This window comes from Orbicella faveolata, unplaced genomic scaffold (genome assembly GCF_042242905.1).
Source record: "Orbicella faveolata isolate gen_17 unplaced genomic scaffold, um_ofav_v1 contig_46, whole genome shotgun sequence".
In the NCBI taxonomy this organism is placed as follows: domain Eukaryota; kingdom Metazoa; phylum Cnidaria; class Anthozoa; order Scleractinia; family Merulinidae; genus Orbicella; species Orbicella faveolata.
Window position 1 is genome coordinate 33,813,941 of NW_028301576.1, and position 24,619 is coordinate 33,838,559.

General features: G+C 39.3%; 1 protein-coding gene and 2 pseudogenes across 1 annotated transcript; 2 read left to right on the forward strand and 1 right to left on the reverse strand.

Moving 5' to 3' along the window:
• Positions 1-8,500: 8,500 nt before the first annotated feature.
• On the reverse strand, positions 8,501-13,962 carry LOC110049542 (uncharacterized; annotated as a pseudogene).
• Positions 13,963-19,732: 5,770 nt separating this feature from the next.
• LOC149099924 (THAP domain-containing protein 1-like) lies at positions 19,733-20,488 on the forward strand. The gene is made up of 3 exons (XM_089278387.1): positions 19,733-19,885; positions 19,963-20,182; positions 20,276-20,488. The coding sequence occupies exons 1-3, from the start codon at positions 19,733-19,735 to the stop codon at positions 20,440-20,442; spliced, it is 540 nt and encodes a 179-aa protein (XP_089134513.1). The 3' UTR covers positions 20,443-20,488.
• Positions 20,489-22,866: 2,378 nt separating this feature from the next.
• On the forward strand, positions 22,867-24,619 carry LOC149099925 (uncharacterized; annotated as a pseudogene).

Here is a 24,619-nt window from a genome sequence, read left to right on the forward strand (position 1 = left end):
TTGTTTTTTTGGAAGAGAGCTGCGCCCAAGCCCTTAATTGATGCGTCAACGTGAAGGACAACTGGTTCATTTCTGTCATAGTACGCCAGGGTCGTTGTGGTACATATCAGTGACTTCACCTTCTCAAAGGCTTTCAAATGTGATGGATTCCATGCAAAGTCAACGTTCTCCTTTAAGAGGTTTCTTAAGGGGGCAGTGTGGTCAGCTAGATTGGGGATGAATGAGCTCATGTAAGTTGCCATCCCCAAAAAGGTGTGAAGCTCCTTCTTGTCTTTGGGCGGTTCTAAATTTTCTATGGCTCTGACTTTATCTGGGCTGGGCTTGATGCCGTCTGGTGTGTAAAGCATACCAAAGAAATTGCACTCCTTTGTTTTGATAACGCACTTCTCGTCATTGAGCTTGATGCCAGCCTTTCTGGTACGTTCCATGGTTTCGTGTAGGTGTAAATCATGCTCTTGGTCGTTCTTTCCATAGACTGTGACGTCATCTGCAATGCCAATGGCTCCCTGGCAATCACGATACGTCTCATCAATCTTGAATTGGAAGATAACTTGACTCATTCGTAGGCCAAACAGCATCCTGAGGAAACGGTATCGACCAAATGGTGTATTAAAGGTTGTCAGATACGAGGATTTCTCATCTAGTTTGAAATTCCAATAGCCATTGCGAGCGTCGAGCTTGCTAAAAAGCTTTGCTCCTGCTAATTTGGGTGTGATTTCCTCTAGAGTGGGTATGGGATGATGTTCTCTTTTGATCGCCTTATTCAGGTCCTTAGGATCGAGGCATAAACGGAGTCGCCCATTTTCTTTTTCTCTAATAACCAGGGAGTTAACCCAATCTGTAGGTTGCGTTACTTTTGCAATGATATCTTGACTCTCCATCTCACGTAATTCAGCTTGTAATTTATCTTTCAACTCTATGGGCACTTTGCGAGGTGCATGGACCACCGGTGATACTTCAGGATCCAGTGTGATGTGATACGTATAGTCGTCAAAACATCCAACTGTGCCATTGAAACATTCTGGGTACATCTCCATCAGCTCTTGTTTACTTGTGATTGATGGCCGCTCTTCCAGTGGTACATGACTTCCAATGTAACTCGAGCTTTTCTTGCAATTACCTGAATTTTGAGCTGGGGCATTGACACTGCGAGTTAAATCAGCCTGGTCTAATTGATTTGTTCTTAGTGTACAGTGTAGGGTGACCAGTTTTAGAGCAGTGCACGCTTTTAGACCTAGAATAGCTGGCCCTGAAGTGTCTGTGACGTAGAAAATGCAGTTAATCTTCTTCTCTTTGTACTTGCAAGGGATGTTTATAGTGCCAAGCTGCTTAATTACAGAGCCACCATATGCTGAAAGGACGGCTTCATTCTTTTCCAGTGCTTCTGGTTTGGGGTTTCCTTCGTCATCAAACTTCTCTGGGGGGATTATGCGAAGTAGCCTGATAGGCAAAACATTGCTCTGTGCACCTGTGTCTACCTTGCATTGGAGATTAATTTTCCGCTTCTTTTCTGGCTGAGTTATCTCAAGTGTTGCAAAGACTTCATCGCGTGTGTCGTGTGTCGAATCTTGCGTGTCTTCTATGGTGTTAACCTCGATGGTACTGATTGTCAGAATCTCATCATTTTCCTCGTCGCCCCTGTCTTCAATCGTGTGAATAACTTTTTTGAAGGCTGGTTTTCTTCCTTGGTTAAGCTGTCTCCGTTTGCTGGATCGGCAGACAGATTGCCAATGATTAGCTTTGCCGCATTTTCGACATAATATACTGTAGGCTGGACATTTGTTCCTCGGGTGTTGTTTTCCGCAGTTGTTACAGGATTCCCTTTCTTGTTCTTTATAAATGGCATCTATACTTCTACCCTCTTGATGGCTTTCGCTACTTACTGCCAGTGTCTTCATGTGTTTACTTGTCGCTTCGTAGCTTCTTGCAGTCTCAATAGCGGCTGTAAGCGTCAATGATTTGTCTCGGCTTATGAGAGACTTCTGGACATCGGGATTTCTTGACCCCCAAATGAGCTGATCCAAAACTCTGTCTTCAACTTCGGCATTGTCGCGAAATTGACATTTTGCTGCTAGATTTTTTAATCTTGAGATAAAATCATCCACTGGCTCACCTTGTTCTTGTCGCATTCCTTGTAGTGTGTATCTGTGAATTCGATGACTCGTCTTCGGTTCCAATTGATTCTCGAACCGTTCGAAAATAACGGTAGGCTTTTTCCTGTCTTCCTCCTTTGTGAATGTCCAACTGTTGTATAAATCCAGGCCTTTTTCACCCGACCAGAGTAAAATATAGCTCACTTTTTCTTCGTCATCGGTGTCTTTGAGAATGCTTGAGAACATAAGTTGACATTTTTGTTTGAATCTTGCGAATGCAGTTATCGGATCAGGAGCGTCCCAGTTCATCTGTGGCGACGCAAAAGACATTGCTGTTGCCATAATTTGCTTCTGCTGGCCTCTCTTGATTTAACTCTAGAAATTATTCTTGTAAAACGCTGCCACCATGTAGTGTGTTGTCGAATAGGTTTATTCTGCTTGTTCATACACACCGCGTGGATGTGTGTGCTTTCTACATTTACATAATGTGCTATCCTACTTAAATATACGTACACAAAATATAATATACAATAGGTGCTAATTCTCACGTGCCAATATGTTACAGTCGCCATGGCCCAAATCACATCGTACCAGCCTTTCTTTAGCTTCTCAGATATGTGAAAAACTAACAAGTTAGGACCAAATGATCTCCTCAAAGTTAAGGTGATAATGCATCTTGTCTTTAAAGGCCATAAGTGTAGAACAACTCAGATGGATGCCTCGGACAATCGACAAAAACAAATTTTATGAAACCTCCGAAGACGCGCACAATGCATGCCAGTCGACAGAGATTTGTTTTTAAGTGGCATACTTCCAAAAAACAACAACAACACAAAAAAAACAATGAGCGTTAATTTTCACGAATTAACTTCAAAACTCAACACCTCACCCGTGACCAAAATGTGCCATTACTACAATTCAAATTTCTTATCTTTAACCAAACGTTGAAGGTTTCACGGCACATAATTTTTGTTTTGTAGTTGGATAGACACGGAGTGCTTATCCCAGTGGAGGAACAGACATATATCTTGATGACACCGTACTTACAAAGACTGTTCTCGTCAAGCGAGAAGAGCCTACTAAGGGAATACACAAAAGTAGCACCGGTGCCATTTTCAATACCCGTAGAATGATTTGATTGGTCTAAGTTCATGGAATCTGCCCGTGACTTTATGGGACCAAACTTTATGCAATTTTTCATGCTTTTGGCCGGGTCGCTGTCTGCCTTTCACTACCAAAAGGTTCTTTCTGTCATCGGTAAGTATGCTTGTTTAATAGCACATTGCATGACAAATCAAACGAGTCAACTGACGTCATGTAAAATGACATATTTTCAAATCAATGAAAGAAAAATGAGATATTGAAAGTTAATTTCCGTTTTCTTAAAATTTGTTTTGGGGAGCGGTAGCTATAGTCTGCAGTTTACACAAAGGAAACGCCGTATGTAACCCTATGATAAAGAGCGAGGGCGAACGCCGCATATCAATAAAGTCAACCGAGGTCACGATTAAAAATGGAAAAATGTACCCACTTGCCGACTTTGCATCGAGACGACTTTGTATTTCCTGCAGCGCTCCAATAGCCTGTTGAACCCATCTCCTATTTCACAAATGTAGCTAAGGAGTACGTCTTTCACCAAGAAAGGAAAAAAACGGCATTGCAAACATGTACGCTATGCGTTTTAAAGTAACTTTGATTTGATCATCCTGCTAATACAGGTTCCTGCCCAGCTCCCATGGCTATTGGTGAGACTGGCAGTAGAAAGTCAACTTGCTTGCAACTGATACACAAGCTTCTCGGAGGAACGCTGGTGTCTCAGTCCTCGGGCGAGTCAGTTGCCAGCGAGCTTGTTAAGAGTACTTTCCCCGTGTACTGGGACGATCCCGCCCACCCCAAAACAGTAAAAAAAGTCCTCGTTTCCACCTTCCAAGGCGGCGGGAAACAGACCAAAGGGAGTGGAAACGAGGTTCCCCTCACCACCTTTGTTATGACGGTGAACTTCTCCTTGGATGAGGATATGAGGTATGCTTGTGGTTATCATATTGACATTGAGTTCTTACATAAAAAAAGAAAAAAAAATCCTCTGATGTGATATAAACATATGTTGGTGTTCTGAAATTCTTTGTTAAAATTAGCTAAAATTTACTAAGGTCGCATCTTCATCGTAGAATAGAGAGTACTTGTGATAGAACATCTTGTGTGAGTTAGTTACGATGGTTCCCTGGTCCCAGAGGTTTTTCTTAATTTTTCTACGAGAGAGCCGCGAAGCGGTGAAAACACGAGTCGCGATTCTACACTCAACTTGAACAACGTTGAACATACCAAGGCCATATTTAAAGTCCATGCCTGAGTGATTAATTTAGCGATCTGTGCCTTTGTTTTAAAGATCCTTTGAGCGCACAACGCCGATTCTATTTGAAAAATTGATAACCAAATCTGTTGACGATGCATTCATGAGAGAGAAGAGGGAATTATTTGACAGAGCGAACACGTCTTGTCTTCCATCAGTCATAAGGATGGGGAGAGATCTGCGTGAGGAAGACCTTCAGCAGCATGTTTCTTTCTTCCGTGAAAAGCTTGTTGGCCTCCCAAGCCGGCTGCCAAGCATTTATAGCTGCTATTGCTACTTTGCAAAGGAGGTGAGTGAAATCTGGTTCATCGATCCAAGATACTTTGTTTTAATAGCTTTCAGCTCTAAAACTAGAATCTGTCTCAAAATTGTTGCTACACTCCTACGAAATAGGCGAACTTTGCCCGATTTTTTGCATAAGAAAGTCCGGAAGAAATAAAATGGATCATTCTTCGTTTATCCCTATCCTAATCCCCCCTTCCTAATTCATCATTTCTTAACAGAAGTTTCATTTAACATTCTCTCTAAGCTCACCATATTTTGGGAGAGGCAGGCTGACAAAATAAATTTCACGAAAAATTAGACCCTCATGTCAGACACAAATTGTTTTTACTGTTTGCAAAGGATTTAACATATTTTTGGGACTTATTTGTAACTGTATTAGGCACTCGTGTTGCACTAATCTTCGAAAACAATTCGCAAGTTTGAAAAAATGCAGTCACCGCAGCGATCACACCGCAGTATGCCTCTTCCTGTGTGCAACTTTTGTGTGCAACTTTTGTCCGTGAATGAGCTTAATTTTTGCAGTTCGCTGCATTGACCCAGCCAAAGTCACCATGTAATTAAATCAATTGAAATTAACGCTATACAAATTTTCATCGTAGCTTATTGATAATGTTAACGACCCAACGGTAATGACACTGGAGGAATTTGACAAACATGTCACTGAAAAGCTGGTGCCATATGTCATGTCCCAGTACAACACCACAACCAAAGTCATGGCCACCCTGGAGCAACTTTTTTCGGACCTCATATCTGCAGTGGGGAAAACAAATGCCCAAGAGGTACTGAAAAAATCACGTAGAATTGAGTTTCCTTACTCAATGAGACCCTGCTCAACGAACCCTGCTCACAAAATCACATACAAGGAAGTTGAAGGCTGGGTTCCACTGTATTCCTGTATTCACAGTATTTTCTTCAGAATCGTGTGTGTATTTTGTGTGCAGTACTCACGTTTGGATGTGAAGAAGAGACAAAAATTCTTTTTGAATTGCGGGAGGGGGGTGGAGGAGGGGGGGGACAGGGAGGCAATGTTCCCACCTAAAGAATCGAAATAAATTAAAACCATATCTACGGTTTTCTGAACGAAAAAATAAAAATTGTTAGACAAGGAGGTTGACATTGTTTACCTTATAGCAAATCACCCTAAATGCGAATTTGTAAAATACCTTTAGTAACACGAGCGTTAACTTACAGTAAAAAAGCATGACAGTGGCTTAATTCGATAATGACTGACTGATTATGTTTATATTTGATCTTACATTTTTTAAAGGTCCAAAAATGGATAAGACCCAGTGTTAACCAGCACAATGCCAGACAGGGAGGTCCAGCCATGCACATCCACAAGGCGGAGTTGACAAGAGTTTTGGCAAGGGCAGGGACCCCGTACTCGTCAGCCAATTATTCTACTTTGTGTTCTGGCATAAACGGGGCCAGTGACGACTTCCGAAGCAGCTTCGGAAAATCACACCGAGAGCTATCGATCAAGATTCCTCGAGAAGCTGTGAATAAGGACCAGCTTAAAATCATCGACAGTTGTGAGTATACATGATATAGCAAGATAAGTAAATTCCTCGTGAAAACATCTGCCTGACTATATTTTTCCATTCCTAAAAGGCTTAGCTAGCACATATCAAATTTGGACCACGTTCCTCTCACTGGACGATTAACTGAAAAAAAGCTTTGAAGCAGGCGCAAAAAGAGAGGAGGAAATGACAGGAAATGGACATCTGCAAAAATAATCCCCTTTGTTCATTCTACGGCCACTGATTTCACAGGGTTTTGAAATCTAAAACAACTCAATACAAAAGATTTGGTATCCTTTTTTAGATGTATAGTAACTATCTTAAGGGTTAGGGATAATCGAAGTTTATCATCACTAGAACCTAAATCGTTGCTTTGTGTTTTGAAGGGTTTTGCATCGACCTAGATGACAAAGAAGACAACGAGGATAGTGAATGCGCAGACACAGACAACACACGTGAAGACTGCCGAAAGCTGTCTGAAGAAATCACTTTACTTAAAACGAAAATGCGGGAGAGGGAGGTGAGAATTCACCAGGAGTACGAGGAGAAGATTGGGACAATGAAAGAGAGACTCCTTGAGGAGAGAGAAAGAAGTGAGTGAGAACTTCTTTCCGCTAGGAAAACAATAGAACAACTACAAATGGAATTGGCACAGACGAGAAGGGTTGAAAAACAACCGGACGGTCCTGTCGTAACCAGCAGCCTGGCAAAAATCACGGAAGGTGAGTGTCTCTTACCGGGGAATGCACGGGGTCTCCTGTCACCTTATATGAGGAGTAACACCTCCTTTTTCACTGCTAAAAAATCTCTCGTCCTGTAAAAAATACATACGAAAAATACACTTTCCATCTAAACCATTAATTTCATTCTGTTTTGTTTTAGACCTGCCAAGCGATGAATCTATAAATGATTCAGGTGAGCTGTGTGCTTTTGAGAGGAAAAAATTAAACGTTTAGTCAGCAAAACAAAAGTCAACAATCCTGCACCAAATAAATAAAAAAAATCAAAAATATAAAAAAACAGTCACGTCTTTACGCTTTTCTCTTACAAGACTGTGATTATTCTAAGTCGCCCTATTCTTTGGGTAAAGGATTCTTGACTTGTGTTTTACCATAAATGTGTTTTGAAAAACGGAGCTACCAGCTAGTAGTGATCCGTTGTAAAACTCCCGCATATTGCAGTCCAGTTATCCTGTATTCTTTCCTGTTGTCCTTGAAGAAACGTAAATTTTTCGATGTCAGACCGTATTTTAAAACACGACGGTTTGTTTTCAGGATTCTTCGACGCTGATGATGCTGAGCGGAAGTCATCCTCGCAGTCAGCAGAAACAAGTAAGTCAATTGAATATGCTTCATGACATATTTAACAAACAATAAAATATAATTCATAGTTTAAGTTGGCCGCAAGAGTGAGCGACCTCCTACCGAATCCAACGACAAGTTAAAATTTTTTAATATTTATACTCTTGCTCCTTTTCACAAGGCGAACAAACATCAGACCAGAGCAAAGATGCGGCAGTCAGGTATTTACGCTTTTCTGTTACAAGACTGCAATTATTATAAGTCGTCCTATTTTTCTGATGTGCCCAACTATCCGCCATCTGAATTAGAACGGAAGGGATAACCTTCAGAGAAAAGAAGGGAATGATTCTACCCCGTCTTTGCGTTGGCAAATATACCATGAATTTATTCAAATGGATAACACATACAGAAAGAGCCCTTGTTTTTTCTCTTGGCTACGGCCATAGTTAACGAATATCCTAAAAGAACGGTTATGGTTTTTTTTTTCAGGAAGAGGAAAGAAGAGGAAGGGGACACCTGTTTGCAACATCTGTCCATCAGTCAAAAGGAGCAACATGTTACAGTGTAATAGTTGCAAGAAATGGCAACATAGCAAATGCTCCGGCATTACGCCCAAAGACTACGACGCAAACTACGCGTGCCAGATTTGCAAAGAAAAAAATTAGGACCGTAGTCAACTTCCACCATTTCCCCTTGAAAACTGTTTGACGAATAGAAAATTCTTTGCATTCCCCCAAGTGATGTTACGGGATATCTGTTAAATAATCTTTAGCAGTTTCATGGTAATCTCTTTCGTGTAAACCCGTTCTGCTTGGAATACAAAATAACGAAAAATCCATGTTTAAACGGCATGGCTGACTAGGGTCCTTTAAGGAGATTCGATGTATTTTTTTTACCCTTAGATGTAGCATCAAGGGGAAAATAGACGAGAATCAAAATAAACAAAATCCTCTTCAAAAGGAAAATGGCGGCCGAATCTTTGCGACCATAAGGTTGTTTTACACAGGTTCACTTGATTTTGATATTAACGTGCCAACAATTTTGGCAATACAGGTGTTTTGTTTTTAGAGTAGCATAATTCAGTATACTTGTTTCTTCGCTTTACTGAACGGTGGAGAAAAAAAATTGATGAAGCCTAGTCATAGCACAAACAATCTTTTTAAAACGACTTCCCCAAACAAAGGTTTGTTCACAGGCCATAGTGTTGAACTGTGAAGGAATCTTATCTTCTGCATTGTAGAGCTGCTTACACCTGGGGTCTTTATGATTTCGTAAGTGTAATGTATCTATCACTTTCGTGATGGTGCTCCATACTTTGTTGAATGGTGCAGGAAAAGGCAAGTCCTTCTTTGAAATCTTTAAAGAATCCACATGGCACATATTGTCATATGCCAAAATTGTCGACTGCATAGCGCTTGAGATGTGAACTGTGGACTGTCCAGAATCCTTGAGAACCTGGAACTTCCGGTACAGCCATATTGCCAGCACAAGGTAGGCTTGTGTTGGAGACTCTGACCTGGAGGTTACGTCAAAGAATTGGAACATTAATATTTAAGAGTTCAAATATTGGAATCTCTGTTAGATCTTAAAAAAGAGAATATCCTATTGGAATTGAGTTGACAAAGGACAGAAATGCCCATTAATAACAGACAAAGACAATCGTTTGTTCAACAGTATAGTCGATGATCATAAAGGAGACAGTGCAAAGTGTTACTGGAATTAATCTGTATGCAAATTGATTTTTTTTTAAATAAACAGTATTAGTACATAGTTTGCAGTAGTTGGTCACCAGTTTCTCGAAATATACCTGTATAAGGGCTGCCAGTAGTCGATGTGTCCACCAGCACTGACAATGAAAAAATGCCTCGCGACCAACAGTGAAGTGTTCTTCTTCCACCTGTATCTTTGTTGCAGTCAACTTGAATCTCTTGTTCATCAGAATCAATGAATTCTGGGTGTGACTGTAAAAAGTGTGCTGTACCTAAAAAGCAATGTTGTATTAAAAAGCAATGTGCATTAATACCTGCCTTTAGTATTTTTAACCTTGTTAGAGCATGATATAAACTTAATATTATTGTCCTGTTAAATAGAGAACCGTTCAGTTAAAATCGTTTTCTCTTTTGCAGTGTGCATTCTAAAGGTCTGTTACATTGCCTGTATACCAATAATGACAATAGTTGTAGTAGCTATAGCAACAACAACAGCAATAATATAATAATAATGATAATGATAATAATAATACTAATAATAGTAGTGATGCTAATAATAACTTAACTATAATCACCTTGATAGCTTGAAGCATTCAATTTACCAGGCTGGCTCGACTGTGCACATGTCTTCAAATTGTCATCAACAACACTGATTATGTCTGGACCCAAAGCATCCTGGTTTTGAGATGCAGTTTCCTCCAACTCTGAAGCATAATGATAAACACAACTGATATTGATAATTTCAATTCCTCACTATCGTCTAAAGAAACATATCAATGATTTAATTAAGAATGCACTGGCATACTGGTAAATTTATCAGCATCAGGCACTCCACACATTTTAAGGAACAAACGAAGCTCTGAGGGATATCCTGCTGCTACTGCTATGTGACAATGTTTTTCACAAAATGCATGACCACGTTTCGGGGACAGAGGACAGATATTTGGATACTTTGCTTCCCCAAATCCTGGAACTATCACAGGCACTTTCCACATGCAGTGAGCATAACGAAGTTTCCAGTTTCCATCTGCCACATACAACTAACCACAACCTGCAAAAATGGTCTGACTATTGAACTATGTCGTCCTTACTGATGGTATGTCAAATCCTCTATAATGCCCTTACGGGAGAAAGATATGACTGGGGGTTAATGGAATTTCACAACTATGTGGGTGAGCTGAATAAAAAATTGAAATAAAAGGGTAGAGTATGGAAGGATTTTATTAACCACATAAATTAGCATTATATTTGCAGATTCATGAAACCAAAACAAGTCCATGCTACATGTACTATGAAAACCAAACCTTTATCCTGGCATTTCTTGGAACAGTTATGGCTGTATAATTGTTCTGAACGTTTGCTCTGCACAAATTCCATTGCATCTTCCTCGCTACCAGTGTGCTGATGATCTTCACTGACTTTGCCAAAAGTCCATTCCTCGCGTAGATGTAGGTCATCTAGCTCATCTTCAAGTTCTTTCTTCCAATAACTTTTTGCTGCTGATTTGGCAGAGAGCTCACCCATGATCCCAGCATTTTCATTTTCTTTAAAAAAAAAGCAACATAAAGGCATACAAACAGTTTACACTCGGACACAATGGAAAACCGCAGTTGCCTAACTCAAATTTTGTTCAGGCAGCTTGGTGCACACAGACTACCAATTGTCTAAAAACCTTAAAATCTCTCAGGGTGATTTCTAATCATCATCAAGACTATGTTCTCAGAGGAGAGAATAGTCTTATTTGGACAATCTAGTGCAGCGTAGCTCTTGCATCAATTATGAAATGATGGAAAGAATATAAAACTTGGTATCCAGACCTCTTGAAGGTTTATCAGGTATTCCTCCTTTAAAGTACTTATAACAGAAAACGATGTGGTCATGGTAGCATCCTGTCAGTCCATTATAATTCTACTATGTTCAGTGGGTTTGTTCAAGATATTTACAATCATCTTTTAAGAACACAAATGACAGTTTCCTGCAAACTCATGCTTGTAAAATCCCTATGCGTTTATGTACCTACAGCCTGAAAAATTCTCAGAGATGCCTCTTACAAGAAGACCCTCCACATAAAGTGCATTAGCTATGGAGAGTGTACCAACCCCCCCTTCTCTCCTCCCCACCAACATGTTTCTTGTTCACCGGGTACAACTGAGAATTAAAGCTTTCAAAAACTACCGGTACTTGGGTGTTAATGGTATTTCTTTTAGCAGAAATGTGGAACAGATAGTTTTCTTAAATTAACTTTAGTGCCTTCAACAAACAAAGAAAAAAATAAAAACAAAACCTCTGATACACAGATTGTTAATTTACACACCAGCAGAACATCCTTCAACAGCTTCAGGGGAAATGTCCATTTCAATATTTTCAACGCACACTACAAAAGTTAAACCACAGCATTGTTAGGAAAAACAATGTTACATTTCTACCCAACATTTTCAGACGAATTTAGACGTTTGAGTTTGGAAGTCTTTTTTTTTTTAAATTAACTTTTATCATATTTTTGGTTAAAAAAGCTGGACACAGGTAATAACACACATCCCAATTCAATTAAAATATAACTTCATAAAATTCATTGCGAAAACTATACAATCCCACTCGCAATATGTAATCATTAAACTTGAAACGGACTGAGGTTCTCTAGCAGTTAAAGCTTGTGATCTCTTACGCAAAGAAGTTCCTTTAATTCGAAAAGCAGTTTTGACGGCCCGAGCTATTTTTTCCAAAACACAGTATTGTTAGCCTGTCAAAGAAAACAGGCCGGCACATTACATAGTATGTGTACAAACAGTACGTAAACTGTCACGCTCCTTTTTCTAGACTTCTGGTAATTAGCCCTTTGCTATCATAACATTCGGTTCTCGATATTCGAATAATACCACGAGTGTGTGAACCAATTGACAGTTACGAGTGGATCCGGCCGAACATTTTCACAAATTCTACCTTCAAGGACGGAGTATTTCTGTTAGAATTAACTTTGGACGCTTTGCAACATCTTACATTATCGCACTTGCTTTGGAATCGCGCCATGACGCCGACAAATTGGCTCTCACTTTGTTTAATCATGCTAAAGTAATAACGGCATATCTTGAAAACTGTCACTATTGTATACGATTTACTCTTAATTTACTCAGATTTAGAGTACTTCTAAGGAGCTGGTATCTCCAAGTATAAAAAAACATACTGAAAATAAATACAGTACTATTGTTGAACCTTAAAAGATGGATAGAAAAGTCTTACAATTAAAATATTTACATATCACGTGCAGACAAAATCCCGAATTGCACATAAGTGTATCTGAAGTTCTGAGGTTATCAGCCAGCATATCCTACGCCCGTGACACGGCAAATCTGAACGACTGCAATCGAAACTGAAATTTGTGCCATTCGAAATGTTCTCTTTCGCAATGTGCCATGATAGCGAGTCGAGTCCACCCGAACAAAAACTTCCTAAGCCCTTCCACATAATGCGGTTGAAAATTTTCTTCAGTCATTTGAATTCATCCCTTCAAAAGTTAGACTTCAACCATTCAACAAAATTATACGCACGCCGCTTCTTATCAGCTCACTTGCAGTACGAACAGCCCTTATGAGCAGCCCGATTTCATTAGACAATGGCCAAGCAAACAGGAACACATTCATCGCATCAAACCTTACAAAGACGCTTTCTTAATTAACATTCCCACTAACAGAAACAAAAACTAACAACAGGCAAATTTACATTTTAATGTAAGAAAGTAATCAAATCTAAAGAGATTCTTCGTGTTAACATAGCACCTTCAAATACGGTTTCTAACCTTTCGTTGTATTCCTGTATCTTTTGATTTCCTCTTGATACACTTCATTGTAAGATTCCGAAAATCCACTAAACGATACCCAAGAATGATTGCTAAAACAAAATAATAGTGACACTAATGAGTTATTTAATGTCGTATTATGCGAGAAAATAAATTCAGCTTCTTACCTCAGCGAAGGTAACCACTTGTAAAGCTGTCCACTCACGTAAGTGGTGTTTGAAACCTTGATCAAATCCAGTGATAGTTCCTTGGGGTAATAATGAGAACCACAGTCGTTTGTGTATCGAGCTATTCCGTACGACATCTTGCATGGCCTGCACTCTAGCATAATTTTGGTCGCCAGAATTGGGCCTTGCAGGGTAAAGACTTTTGCTTTTGATGGAGGATTATGCATTGTAATGTTTCCGTCACAACGCAAACACCTTATCACTAGAGGTGCCAAAAATTTGGTAAAGCAGTATTTCCCAACTTCGCTCATTTTCGAGTTGTTCATCGGGCAGTGGATTAGAGGCAATAAAATTGGGGCAACTACTCTCCAAAAAGTTAACATAACAGTCCACTTCTCGTTTAGGCAGGGACAGTGAGGTTTGACTTGCAGACACCATTTCATAAATCAACACAGAACGAAGTGAAGCACCACCATAATCACTGCACTTCATGACAAAGGTCTTCGGAACATGATGAATAGCAGTCTTCAGGAAAAGCACTCCCTGAAAGGTTATTTTGGAGGATAAAATAATCAATGCTTCCTCTTCTTCCACTTGCTCCATTCTCGAGATTTCAATCCCCCGTAGAAAAGCAATGTTGGCAGACAATTCATCTCGGAAAGCTTGTTTCGCCGAAAAGCGTTTCTCCAGCGACTCCAGAGAAAATGATTCCGCATTCTTTCTCTTTTTTGTCTGTTTATCCATTACGTTAACAGTTGTCTTCAGGAATCAACGTCTCATGCTGCTACGACAAGTACCTTCACTTAGCGCAGTTTACGGGAACTGAATAATGTCTGCACATGTGTGAGATGTCATCACATTCAGCGCGAACTGAACAATAAGGAAGGAACCAAAATTGCACCTAAGTGTAAAATATCTTTTTATACCTTGGAAAATGACAATTTGAACAACTCGAGGTTTTTTTTTCGCAAACAAATGCTGAGGAATACAAGCAAACTTGTCGTTAACGCGGTAAATATTTAGTTGTCCCGTTGTTTTGTAGCAATATTTGTCTCAAGCGGCTCAGACGCTTTTTTAAAAAACGAAAAGCGAATCACCACCGGAAAAAGGTGACATGGGAAATGTGAGGAAATAGTAGATTGTTGCACGCAACTTGCATCTTGTATGGCGACTTGAAGTATTCAAGCAAAGAGTAATTTATTTGAGGAAAAATCAGCTCGCAGTCAGGCCTTACATTGGAAATCAGAACCATTCTTTTGAAAAGAACGATCTTCGGCGAATTTTGTAGTCTTTGAATGGCTGTATCTGGAGTCAAGGTTTACCAGATTCGGGATTCAGTTTGGCCGTCCATTAGTAAACATGCAAGATGCACACTGTAACTAATGACACTATAAATAGCTTTCAACCCACGGCCCTTACGTTCTTCAATTCTCTTTCATATGGAGTTAGTACGTTTGCACGGCCCTTACGTTCTTCAATTCCCTTTCATATAGAGTTAGTACGTTCGTACGGCCCTTACGTTCTTCAATTCCCTTTCATATGGAGTTAGTACGTTCGTACGGCTCTTACGTTCTTCACTTCCCTTCCATATGGAGTTAGTACGTTCGTACGGCCCTTACATTCTTCAATTCCCTTTCATATAGAGTTAGTACGTTCGTACGGCCCTTACGTTCTTCAATTCCCTTTCATATAGAGTTAGTACGTTCGTACGGCCCTAACGTTCTTCAAATTCCCTTTCATATAGAGTTAGTACGTTCGTACGGCCCTTACATTCTTCAATTCCCTTTCATATAGAGTTAGTACGTTCGTACGGCCCTAACGTTCTTCAAATTCCCTTTCATATAGAGTTAGTACGTTCGTACGGCCCTTACGTTCTTCACTTCCCTTCCATATGGAGTTAGTACGTTCGTACGGCCCTTACGTTCTTCAATTCCCTTCAATATGGAGTTAGTACGTTCGTACGGCCCTTACGTTCTTCAGTTCCTTTCATATGGAGTTAGTATGTTCGTACGGCCCTTACGTTCTTCAATTCCCTTTCATATGGAGTTAGTACGTTTGTACGGCCCTTACGTTCTTCAATTCCCTTTCATATGGAGTTAGTACGTTCGTACGGCCCTTATGTTCTTCACTTCCCTTCCATATGGAGTTAGTACGTTCGTACGGCCCTAACGTTCTTCAAATTCCCTTTCATATGGAGTTAGTACGTTCGTACGACCCTTACGTTCTTCAGTTCCCTTTCATATGGAGTTAGTACGTTCGTACGGCCCTTACGTTCTTCAATTCCCTTTCATATGGAGTTAGTACGTTCGTACGGCCCTTACGTTCTTCAATTCCCTTTCATATGGAGTTAGTACGTTCGTACGGCCCTTACGTTCTTCAATTCCCTTTCATATGGAGTTAGTACGTTCGTACGGCCCTTACATTCTTCAATTCCCTTTCATATGGAGTTAGTACGTTCGTACGGGCAGTATGTTCTTCAATTCCCTTTCATATAGAATTAGTACATTCGTGCTGCCCTTATATTCAAGGGTCCGTATTTGTAGCCATTCACTGCACTGTTGTCTCTCAAACTTTAGTTTCAGTAAAACTGCTTATTTCGCTCGAGAGAATGTCACTTAACTGGTACGTTATTCCAGCGTACTAACAAAAAAACCCTGAAACAGTCCTATTCCAGGCACGGTATATTAGATTAGCCACATGCAACACAGTTGGGTGACTGGGCACAGCCTATTAAATGTAGCATATTGGTCTATCTCACTCATGTCTGTGTGACAAGAGCATGATTGATCAAGACATACAGTTAGTAGGGAATATCTTTCCTTAATTAACCAATGCAAAATTGTTATCTCTACTCCTTTAGGCAAGAAAAAGTTCAGCTACTGTGGGTGTTGGTGGAAGAGCACAGGTACAAAAACATGGTCAGAGGAGACAAAGAAATGGTTACCAATGAAAAATGGCCTGTTTAACCAAATGTTTCGCAGTGACTTTCTTTCGTAGTCACAACAAAGACCATGGAACCCACATGCCCAATGATGTGATATCAAGGCTCCGTGAGTATGATCATTTTACTGGGAACAAGAATATGCCAAGCATGTGTCAGACACCAAGGAAAATGAACTACCACTTCCAGAAGGTACCAATGATGACTTTTGTATTCCAAGAGCTTATCTGAATACAGACTTACAGACTGATGCCCCTACAAAGTTATCAAAACACCCTCCAGCAGTTAATCTTAGTACTTGCTTGCACAATGGCAGTCTCACAGACATAAGTCAGCTAACACCTATGGACATGAGTTTTGAAATGAAACAAAGTGAGCAGACACCCATGAATGTAAAGAAAGAAGACTCTGTAATGGAAAAGCATTCCTTTGATTCCGGGTCGGATTTTGTGTAACTATAGCTGAAGCTAAAACAAGAGCTGAAGAGGCAGCTCTATTTACCTTGTTACCACCAATGTCCAGAAGTTCAGCCTCAGTTCTGCAGCCAGTCTACGGTGAAATGCCAGCTTCAGATTGTTACACTCTAAAGGAACACCCATGCGAAAGTGTCATTGAGAAAGCCCAGATGCTGCTTGTTGATCACAGAAAAAAAAAGGAATACCTCCATCTAATTGTCGGAATAGGGCAGTTTTCAAAGATAGAAGTTCTGCTCCCTGGCAAGTACTAAATGGAAAATATCATCTGAAGCATATTAGCTCTCCCAGTTGAAGTGCTCAGTGGCAGATTTGGTTCTAATTCAAGATGCTCTCTGGCATCATTCAGCCACCACACCAATATTAAGGTTTGGAAGGAAAAGCATCAATGTCAACTCCTCTGAACTAACAGGAGAGAGGTATATCGATAGGTTTGTTGTTGACATTTGTATTCGAAAGTATTTGGAAGCCAGAGAAAATGCGAATGATGACACCCTGTACTTCCCTTCTGAATTCTACAACTGGATGAAGTCAAGTGACAGGAGTTTCAAGTGAACACGAGTCGCAGACAGCATCTTATTAGTATCAGTTTATCTGCCAAACCACTGGGGCTTAAGTGTTGTTGATTTGGTAAATATGGAGATGTACTTTGACGATGGGCTAGTGCGTGTTGACCCTTCTACAGTACTTTCTTCAAACAAAGAGCTATTGGACTTGTTCTGTGAAATGCATCCATCCATACCACCCTACCCTACAAACCAAGTTCTGGCAACATTGCACACATTTTAAACATTTTGGAATGCCATCACAAGAGTGAGTAGATCCCAGAATGATTGGCACTGGAAGCTGTGGGACTGGAGTCCTGATGGCAGCGAACGATTTTATTTACAAAGGCTCTTCCTGCATTTACAAGTTTCAGTGGAGATTCAGCGAGATGGACATGCACTGGAAAAACCTAATGTTACAAATTTTTAATTGGAGAGTGTAGCTTTCTTTTTCCCTCAACATTACAAACGGTTGGTGGGTGTAGAGAATCCAGTTTGAGCAATTATCTGAAAGCAAAAAGTAAATTTTTCACAAACAAACTTTAGTTCCAATTCAACTGCTGTTATCTGAGGGCAGAATGAAATTTTTTCCCTTGTACTAACATGAAATTATTCTGCTATCCGAGGGCCGAACGTAGTTGTCTTTCTTGGGTAGTCTGTTGCATTTGGGCTGTTATCTGAATGCAGAATGTAATCATGATAACTAGTTATTACTCTCGTTTAAACTTGAAACTATTCTGTCTTTCTTGTGTAGTCCCAATTCACCTAATGTTATCTGAAACAGATTGAACATATTTCTGTCCTTCTTGGGTAGTCAGTTGTATTTGGATTGTCATTATCTAAGGCCATACTGTGGTTTTTCTCTTGTTTTTATTTGAAGCCATTGTTTTTCTAGTAGTCCTTCCACTTAACTGGTTTATTGTAAACATTGCAGTTGAAAAAAGGTTTCTATTATCATACATGTATGTATCTTAGAGTTATGGTCAGCGAAAAATGTATACTGTCAAGAGTTTCGTTGTATTTTAAAATTTACTCATTACATTGTTAAAAAAATACCTGCAGCCATCTACTAAGCTGGGTTAGTTTTCCATATTTAGATGAAGAGAACATTTCTGGCCAGTTCAAATTCAGTCAGTTCAAATTTGCACGTTGCTCTTCTTTTGCCATACCCAAGAACAATTTGTATTTACTGCGTTGGTGTTTGGTTTGCCATCTGACTGTGAGCCTTTGCTTTGGCTGCCTCAAGAGCGTCTCTTCCTGTTAAGTCCTGGGTACAATGAGTAATCTTCTGGTCTCCAAGGTATGACTTTTTAAAATTGAGCCTTAAACCACTTCTCTGCTTTAGGGCGGCTACTACATCACGTATGTGGTAATCTCAAAACTTCGCAAAAGTTCCAAATAATGTGTTAGCAATATAGCATTCTGCATTGGGTCATGTGACAGAAATGGATAGTTTGCCAATTTCATAGTAATTTGATCTTAGACCATGATTTATTGGCAAGAAATAAAATAGAGCACTTTTCAATTGAGTGTCAAAAACCAAAACCAAAGTATAGTAATTACCTTATTACTTTTAATACTTTTAAAACTGTTCTAAAGTTCTAATGAAGTTATAAATGAGTACTAACAAAAGTATTTCAAAATGTTATTTATTTTTAATCATAATCATACTAAGTTGTCGTTAGGAATAAATAACATTGAGAAGACCTCCGAAAATAAGACATCAAGAAATTTGTTACTGCATGGAAAGCCAGTGTGCTGGTCTGGCATCTCAAAGAAGCCATGAAACCAGAATAACCCATCTCTTAAGGTCATTCCACTGAAATAGAACCTGCACTGAGATTTTTATGAAACTTTGCCTATTGATTATTTATATTATAGGAACTTAAATTTTGAAATAAAAATGAGGGGTCCCCATGTTTGTTTACGAGCAACAGCACCTTGTATATACTCATATAAATCCTTATAATAGCACCATGATTGTAGTCACAATTGCTTGCTAAATTCACGTTTCCGACAATTGCTTTTTGTTCTGCACTGAGCATTGGTCCATATTTATTTTACACAGAGAAATTTATTACTCAATTCAAAACAACAGAAAAAAATGATAGGTCACCATACTCGTTTGCGAGAAAATGACGATTTACCTCTATGGCGAGGTCCAGCTGTAAAGAAAAAGCCGCCGTTTTTTAATGCGCACACGCTAATCATGCGTGAAATTATGCGCAGTAGGGATGCACGATGCAATACTGGGGAATAACCTTAAATTATCCATGGGAAACTGAAATATCACTTCAGATTGGGTTATGCAACATGAATGCAAAATCACTCTGTAAATGTCCTGAATGATAAAATGTTGGCTCAGATATATTTACTAATCCATGTAGTTGAATTGTCCAAAACTTGTATCCTACTTGACTAACAAAGTGAGCTATTCGCCTTTATCGCACAGCAGCCATCTTGGATTGACGTCATGTACTCTTGACACCAATACGAGGCCACACATGTAAACTCAACTTCCGGCGATTGAGGAGACAAGGCGATCATCTGCAATCATGCTCAACGGAGATCACTGTTGCGTGCTGCAATATAAAAATAACCGCGCTAAAAATATTCCAAATCATACCTTTCACCAATTTCCCAGTGACGAAGCCATTCGAAAGCAGTGGGTTGTCAAAATACGGCGAGACGTGGGCAAAAGTGTCCAGGTAAGTTGGTTAGGTTATCGATGTCATTGTTGCGCACATGTATTTACATTAATTATTATGATCTGGTCCATCTACAGATAACAAACAGCACAAGAGTATGTTCTTTACACTTTAAGGAAGCGGATTTTCAGACAACTTTAACAGGGAAGCGTGTTCTGGAGAAGCATGCAGTTCCGAGTATTTTTTGCTGGTCAAGATCACCCAGGAAAAGAAAATCTCCGACAAAGCGAGAACCACCTCGTGCATGGGTGCGATTGTTTGATGTAAGCGTGCCATCGTCCCCTGTCACTGTGACAGGTACATATTGTTGTCGATATTTCTTTAAACATTCCTTGGTTAAAATCGTAAAATAATCAGAAGTATTTTTATGTTTTTCATTTTAATCCATAGCATCAACTTTCGGCCAAGCTTCTGGTGAGGAAAGTTCTGTGGAGGTCCAACCGGAACTGTCATCCTCTCCTGTTGTTGTAGACTTCCCGGAGCCAATATACACTGTCACTGTCACAGGTAAATATTGTTGTCGGTATGTCCACCAGATTGCAGTACCAAAACTCTGAAGAAATCAAAGTACTCGCTGACTCAGCCATGATGTTTCAACACGCGTGGCCTTGCTTTCATGCCAAAAATGGTGACGTTGCATCCAACATGGCGGACTGTGATTAAGGCGAATTAAAGTGATTAAACTCAATTTTATGCCCTTTCATTTTCTTAATATTCACTCTACTTCTTCCCTTTGGGTGGTTAAGGGGATGACTAATTATTAATATGACTGAGAAAATTGGGTTGCATTTATATTTGAGATTTTGCAGTGATCAGAAACTTTGGCATTTAAAGAATACTCTCTGGTGAAATTCTCTTGAGGTAATGATATCAAAGCTTTGCTACTCCAACAAACATCCAATCACTATACAACAGTGGGGTCACTAGTAGGTCATGCTTTATATAACCACAGAAAGTAATTTTAATTAGAGTTTAAGATCTTTTTGGATCGAAAAACTCTAATTGAACTTAAGATTTAATTGTTTCTGATTTTGCAAAATAGTTGTTATCATAAAAACTGTAGAGTAGAATGCATTCCCCAGCATGACCAGCATTTTAGTTAAGTCCACTGCTGTAAGTAAGCACCAAAGATGAAAGGTTTCTTGAAAACAGGAGAGTTCTGAAGTGGATAGAACATTGGGAGATTAAGAAGTCAGTAGAAGAGGAGACGTAAGTGCATCAGAAAGAAACATTTTTTCTCTGCCAAGCTCTTATTTGATGTGAGGTCCACTTGATTATTGGCTTTGAAGAGATTTTAAGCATTTCATTTCAGCTGAATTCCGGATGCATCATTAAACATAAGTTATGCCCCTATTAGCTCTGTGATTTTTTCAGCAATAACTCTAGTACGTATAACTTAAGACAATCTGACTTTACAATGCCAAGGTTTAACTTGGTGAAATATGGTAAGCACTCGATCAGATATCTAGGACCCAAATTGTGGTCAAAATTATCAAAGAGCATAAGAGAGGCCACATCTCTCAACACCTTTAAGACAAACATCAGAAATCTCAACAATCTTGATGCATTATTAGATGATGGCTGTAGAGGCTGTCTGCTCTGCTCCTCCTAAAGAATTTTTTAAGTATGTATTATTGTATTATAAAATCCACTGTACATAGTCTCATAACATATTTTAACTTGGATTTAAGTTTTACTATTGTAAATAGCTATAGGTTTTTTTTAAATTTAACTCGTTTTTGTTATGTCCCCGTATTAGTAGGGGAGTTTTTCCCCAGCTAGGTGGTTGATGACATTCTTAATAAAGTTTCTATCTATCTATCTAAGTCAATGTTTGTAAACAGTGATCTAGAAGAATACATTTTTTTGCCAGGTTAGGGGAGGCAATGGGCAAGAATAGCAACCCTTTACCTACTGTCAGTGTGGACTCACCATCAACAGCATTCTTTTGGGATAGACATGCTCCTCTTCCAAGTCTAACAATGGTCAAACTTCAAGCTTTTCATTTTCCAAACCAAAAAGGAATAAAACAGGTTTTGTATAAAATACCGATAGATTTATTGTTTGTGATGAATGCATTTGTGTACATTTACTCTGTTTTCAAACCTGCTTCACAAAAATTTGAAAGGCTCTGGAAATGCCGGCCACTTTTAAACGATCAACATTTCCATCCATCATCCTCGGCAATTTAAGTCACTAAAGCAAGATGCTGAATGAAAATGAAAATGATTGAGTTACAAAATTCTACACCAAATGTGTGTTGCTAAAAAAGAAGCTTTCGTGGTCTAGCAAGTTTTATCCATCATGACATTGTATGAAAATGTTAGGTCATTGCAAAAGCCAACAGACTGGCATAAGATTCCTCTTTAGCTTGCTACACTAATTGCTTTCTTTGTGCATTGAGATATTTGCTTTAGGAGAAAGGACTTCCCACTACTGACAGCCCCAGCAATAAAAGTATTGTGAAGTATATATGAAATAATTCATATCTGAACTACAGTTGTAGATGAAAGTGAAAAATGATCATTGCAGTAAATTTTCCAATTTAAGCAATTGGAGAGAAGAAGCCTGAAAAAAATCAGGGCTTCAATGGGCTTCGAACGCTGGGGTTTGAACCCCATTGAAGCCCTGATTTTTTTCAGGCTTTTTCTTTCAAATTGCTTAAGTGGAAAATTTACTGTGATGATCATTCTTCACTTTCAATAAAAGTATTGTGGCCAGCCAAAACTACATCCAGCACTTGCCTCTGACAGTCGAAGTCAAACCACTAGAGGGAAACAAACATCAATCAATTTTCAAGCTCTTTCTGAGTTGTATGACCACAAAAGGTCGCCAATTAACAAGAACCTTGTTGTCTCAAATCAAAACTTACCTTAGGATTAACTTGGCAAAATTTTCTCCTACTATACTTACCTTATATTGTCAGGAGAAAAAAATTCTTAGCACAACGGTCATAAAATTTCTGAATTCTTCAAATACGAAATGACAACTCTTTCGGCCTTGTGGCAGCATTCTATTTCCAGAATAAAATCATCAAGCTTCCGGAATTAAAACTGACCAATCAGAACAAGCGACACTATCACTTCCACTTCAATTCTGTCAATCAACGTTTCATATTTCTGACTTCCGTGGCCCCCAACTGACAGAGACAACATTAAAATATCGCAGACCTTTTATATGTTTGGGCTAAGTGAGCTTAGACATATTTAGTTTAATGCTTCTTCTTCCCAGAATATCAAATATTTCCAATAAGAAAAATGGCAAGAAACAAGAGAAAGAACATGACAGATAAAAGCAAATTCAAAGTTCTTAGAATTGAAGCAAAGAAGCGGTGGTGAAGCAAACGGGTGGAAGCAAAACGCCTCAAGCACATAGTCGAGCAAGCTGCGTCAGAAAAAAGTCCTGTTGCTGTTGGTGAAGCAAGGGAACCCAATCCTGCAGCTGCCCTCATCCAACCCGATAAGCCACTGATGAGCCATCCTCTAGAGTAACAGAGTAAGTCCAGGTATGGATGGATGGTGCAGCTGGACCTGAAAAATTTGCCAACGTGAAACAAATGTCAAACAAATTAATCAAACAAATTAATCCCCCGAAGATGGTCAGTGACAAAATCTTCTTGGGCTCTGGTACCTTCGGCACATGCCATCTTACCTTCTGCAGGGAAATTTTAGTGGCAGTAAAGGAATTCAAGTCAAGACAATCAAGGTCTGACAAAGAAGTGAAACGCAAGGTTCTAAATGAGGCCCGAATGATAAGCCACTTTTGTGACCACCGCGGACTCCCCTTGCTTTTTGGAGTTATCACAAAGTCAACGCCATTTTGTCTTTTGACTCAGTTCCATGGGAACAAGATACAAAGTTTAAAGCTTTACAAGGCCATGAAAAGATTGGAACTGGACAAGCCATACTGGCTTCACAACTTAAGAGGCATCATTGAGGCCCTCAGCCATGTCCACAGCAAGGACATTTTGGACAACGACTTAAAGTCAAACAATGTTTTACTCCAAAAACGTGGAAAAGATTGGAATCCAGTAATCATTGACTTCAGGAAAGTGTGTTTCATTTCCAATCCTAAAACTCTGACGTCCTTGTCTGTGTCTGCACAAGAACAGTACCTGCATTCATATTCTCAAATCACACTGGAAATCGTCTGTGGAGAAGGTTGACAGAGTGTGCAGTTAGATGTGTTTAGTGTTGGAAGGATTGCTCTTGCCATTTTATTGCCAACTGCAACAGCACTTTCACTGAAAGCTGGAAAGCAAGACATTATAGACAATCCAGTTAAGTGGCCAAGTTTGGAGAACTTTTGCTGCACTATTGACACTAGTTTTAGATTCTTTTTGTTTTCTTGGGAAACTAGATATTAACTTTGGGGTTTGCCGTGTCCTTTTTATCCATGTAGTACCAAGGAGTTCCCACATTAAGGTCACTTACATGTAGCCTCATGCGATCTGAAATGTTTTTGTGGGTTTCAAGCTGCAAAACACGCCAGGCTCAATGTTAAATAAATATAGTGCCCAGCAAAACTAATTAGTCGGTTCTAGTTCATAATATATAAAATAATTTGTGTATTTACAAAGATTTTAAAGATAGTGTTTCTAGCCTCGCGCAATTCAATAAGCTTTGTGGGTTTAAGCCGACGAAACATCAGACTAATCAGAACCTCTAGCCAGTTTCACAGCATTTAAATTCAGTTCTTTAACGTTCTACGTCAGTTTAAGTCGTTCTAGTTCAG

Bases quoted from the DNA above. Each gene is read 5' to 3' on its own strand.
- LOC149099924 (XM_089278387.1), top strand. From the start codon at position 19,733: ATGCTCAACGGAGATCACTGTTGCGTGCTGCAATATAAAAATAACCGC. The intron at 19,886-19,962 runs GTAAGTTGGTTA...GTCCATCTACAG, and splicing joins ACGTGGGCAAAAGTGTCCAG to ATAACAAACAGCACAAGAGT. The intron at 20,183-20,275 runs GTACATATTGTT...TTTAATCCATAG, and splicing joins GTCCCCTGTCACTGTGACAG to CATCAACTTTCGGCCAAGCT.